The 3466-nt window shown below is 43.0% G+C and overlaps 1 protein-coding gene across 1 annotated transcript; it reads right to left on the minus strand.

Annotated features, from left to right (window-relative positions):
* Positions 1–489: 489 nt before the first annotated feature.
* On the minus strand, positions 490–867 carry LOC148782055 (uncharacterized). Its single transcript, XM_088866273.1, has one exon. The coding sequence runs from the start codon at positions 865–867 to the stop codon at positions 490–492; it is 378 nt and encodes a 125-aa protein (XP_088722399.1).
* Between the last annotated feature and the right edge of the window lie 2599 nt (positions 868–3466).

Raw genomic sequence — 3466 nt, forward strand, 5'->3', positions numbered from 1 at the left:
GTTGGAAAAAAGAAAGAGGGAAGCCATCAGGGCCTGAGGTTCTATCTCCTGGTAGTTTAAAACGGCAAGTTTACATTCATCCATAGAAACCTCTCTCTCCAAATCGTTAGCAATAGAAGGGGAAAGCGAAGAAAAGGCTAAGCCGTCCATCTTGGGTTTAAAAGGGATTTCAGTAGAGAAGGCTTTAAGAAAATAAGCAATAATACCCTCCTCCCACCCAGAGTGGTCATCTTCAGCAACACCAGGAATCACCAGATTAGACAAGTCATTCTGTCTATGACGAGCACTAACAATAGCATGAAAGAACTTAGTATTGCGATCACCTTCTTTCACCCATCTCACCCTAGATCTTTCTTTCCAATACATCTCCTCTACTTTATTCAGAGACTCCAAATTGGACAACAACATACTTTTCTCCACCATATCAACCTCAGAAATGAGCCCTACATGTTGGATATCCTGATCTCACCATTGGATATCGGACAACACCTAATCAATTTTCTTCTTAACCGAAGACAAATTCTCAGCTTTCCAAGCCAACAACTTATGTTTCACATTGACGAGTTTCTTGTGGAGAATGAAGTCCACTGACCCAAAGCTAATAGAATTCAACCAGGTAGATTTAATAAGATCAACAACACCCGGTTCATCCAACCAATAGAGCTCAAAATGGAAATGCTTTTTTCCGCTTTTACTAAAAGTAATATTGAGCAAAAGAGGGGTGTGATCAGATGAAAGCCTGGGCAGTGCTTTGACAGTAACCAAATGAAAGCCTTCCATCCAATCCAGAGTCACCAAAAAATGGTCCAACTTAGACATACTAAGATTATTAGCACAACAATTTGACCAAGTAAATTTAGCACCCATTACAGGCAAGTCAAACAATTGAAAACACTCAATAAACGAATTAAACATCTACATCAACAAGTTAATAAAAGGATTGGATGACATCTCATCCGACCAACGAATGAAGTTAAAATCACCACCCAAACAAATGGGCACATCATGCACGACATCACCCAAATCAATAAGAAAACCTTCTTTAAGAGAAGGCATCACATGGCCATAGACATTGACAATAACCCATTTGAAACCACCACCTGGTCCCTCAAAGAAGATGCCCAAAATTCTCTCTCTCTTAACTACATCAAAACAATGTAAAAGAACTGGATCCCACAAGATTCATAAAACCCCCGAAGCCCCATTACCCCAAATGTCTCTAACCACAGATAAATCTGGAGTAGAAGACTTAGTTTCTTGCAAAATAAGAACTTCAGGTCTAAACTTGTGAACCAACAGTTTAACATCGTTCCTATGTCTGGGATCACCCAGAACTCTAACATTCTAAGTAAGAATAATCATTAAGGGTTAGAGGTAGAACTTGGTCCCTCAGCAAAGGAACCACCATCGTCTCCATCTACGTGATCTGAAACATCGTCCATGAACTCCCCCGAGCTAGAGGAATCGCTACTAACATCATCCTTAAAGATGATACCACCCACGCACCTCCCTTTGATGCCCATCACGGCTAGGTGAGCCGAAAATCAAACTGCTTGGCTATCGTTTCGGGACACAGAGCTCTTTTTCTTGGGAGTAACCAGCAGCAGATCTTTCGCAATAACTACTATAGCAAGCTTCGCAGTTTTGATCTTCTCCTTCGAAGTTTGGACCACCAAAGCCAATTGAAATTCAAAAGAAAGTCCATAATCATCAATCAAGGAGGACAACTTCTCATCCTCACCATTGGTATGGAAACCATCATCCAATGGGCTAGGGGGCCTAACTGTGGAGGGCATTCCGAAGTGGTATCCTTCTCAGCTATTAACAGGCAACCATAATCTAAGTCTTCCTTCACTTCTAAAGGACCCTCCTCCATAGTTGAACCCACAAGACCGATCGAAGAAAAACGAAGAAGCAAAGGTACAGATTGAGGAATAACCTCAATCGACTGCTCCCATCCTACTTCCACCATGGTCAGAGCACCATTAGCGTGATCCACTCTTTCAACAGCTTCAAAAACACCATCAAGAGCACCTTCATAAGCACCAACCCCGTCCACCATCTCCAGAGCACCATCCATTTCAATATCTTCCACCAAAATCATTGCTAAAGGATCAATAGGCTGTCGTTTTTCCTCTTTCGGAACTTTTTTCTTTTTAGCAATGAAACGGAAGGGAAGAGAACTCATTTTCACAACAAAGGACCACCACAGCAAAGCCACTAGCAATGGTAACAACTAGAAGAAGCAGGCTTCAGCGGAAGAAAAAGGTTGCCAACCTGTAACACTAGCAAGACCAAAGGGAGAAGGCGAACAACCCAAACCCAAAGGAACGCGTTGCAATAAAGGAGTGGGGTTCTTCCCAAGGTAGGATTGGTACGACGCCATCATCGCTGGGTACAGGTCAGCCTCCACGCTGGTATGATTGCTCTTCCCAATAGCGCACCCATCCAAGTCCAAATCTTTCCCATATTGAGGAAAACGTTTCGGTGGTCCCTTAAGAGCACCAATGTCTCTCACAGAGAGCTCATCCCGTTTAGGGAGGTAGTCAAAGGTATTGTTAGGAAAGTGGCCTACCTGTACCCAACGCTTTTTGAATTTCAAAATTTTTAAAAGTAACTGACCACCACGTGTCATCTTCATCCATGGGATCTGATGCCTATGTGCTTGCCCAAACAAACTTGCAACAGGGGAAGCATTTTTATTTTCTTTCCGGCTAACCACCATCCACTCATCATTGCTACACCGCCCAACTAAGATATGCTCTGGGTCTCGCTCCTCCCTAGGGGACTCAGACTCTTCAACCACCACATTGATCATGAAACTTTCAAGGCCCACCAATAAGTGAATCTTCAAAGGAATAGGAGACTCTGCCAAGTTCCACAGTTGAACGCTAACAAAATCTAGTGGGCCCATTTTCAGTAAATTCTAGTCAATGTCACAGTACGACCCACTAACATTTGCTAATTTTTGGAAGGTAGCAAGCTTTACAAGCATGAAGAGGAATACCCCTAAATCTAACCCAAACCCGATCCTTCTTTACCAGGGATCCATGTATTGGGGAACTCCAGTAATCCAAAGGCAAACGTTTGCCACAAGCCTTAGCCAATCTAGAGAGAGAGAACAAATTTAGTCCATCAGCCATTCTAAGAAAGACCAGAACCTTATTTGCTCCAAGAGGACGAACATCCCGCAAATAAGAAAGACCCCAGGCTGGTCTTGCCCAGTCCCCTAAACCAAAACAATCATTAGATGGCGGAGAGAATTGAGATGCGATTCTTCCACAAAGAGACTATCAATGAAAACTATAGGTAGAAACTTCATTAAACCACAAACATCTCTCACCCAGCAATTTGAACCTTCTCTTGGCAATCTTGCCCCTGGTGAATAGACCTCTGCAATCAAAAACTCTGCACAAAACCTCCCTCTGCACCCTCCCTCTGCAAACCCTTCCTCTACAATCCTTAA

Source organism: Amborella trichopoda, chromosome 5 (assembly GCF_054954075.1).
Source record: "Amborella trichopoda isolate Santa Cruz 75 chromosome 5, AtrichopodaSantaCruz75HAP2 v2.0, whole genome shotgun sequence".
Classification (NCBI taxonomy): Eukaryota; Viridiplantae; Streptophyta; class Magnoliopsida; order Amborellales; family Amborellaceae; genus Amborella; species Amborella trichopoda.

Coding starts and splice junctions, on each gene's coding strand:
- LOC148782055 (XM_088866273.1), bottom strand. CDS start 867: ATGGGTGCTAAATTTACTTGGTCAAATTGTTGTGCTAATAATCTTAGT.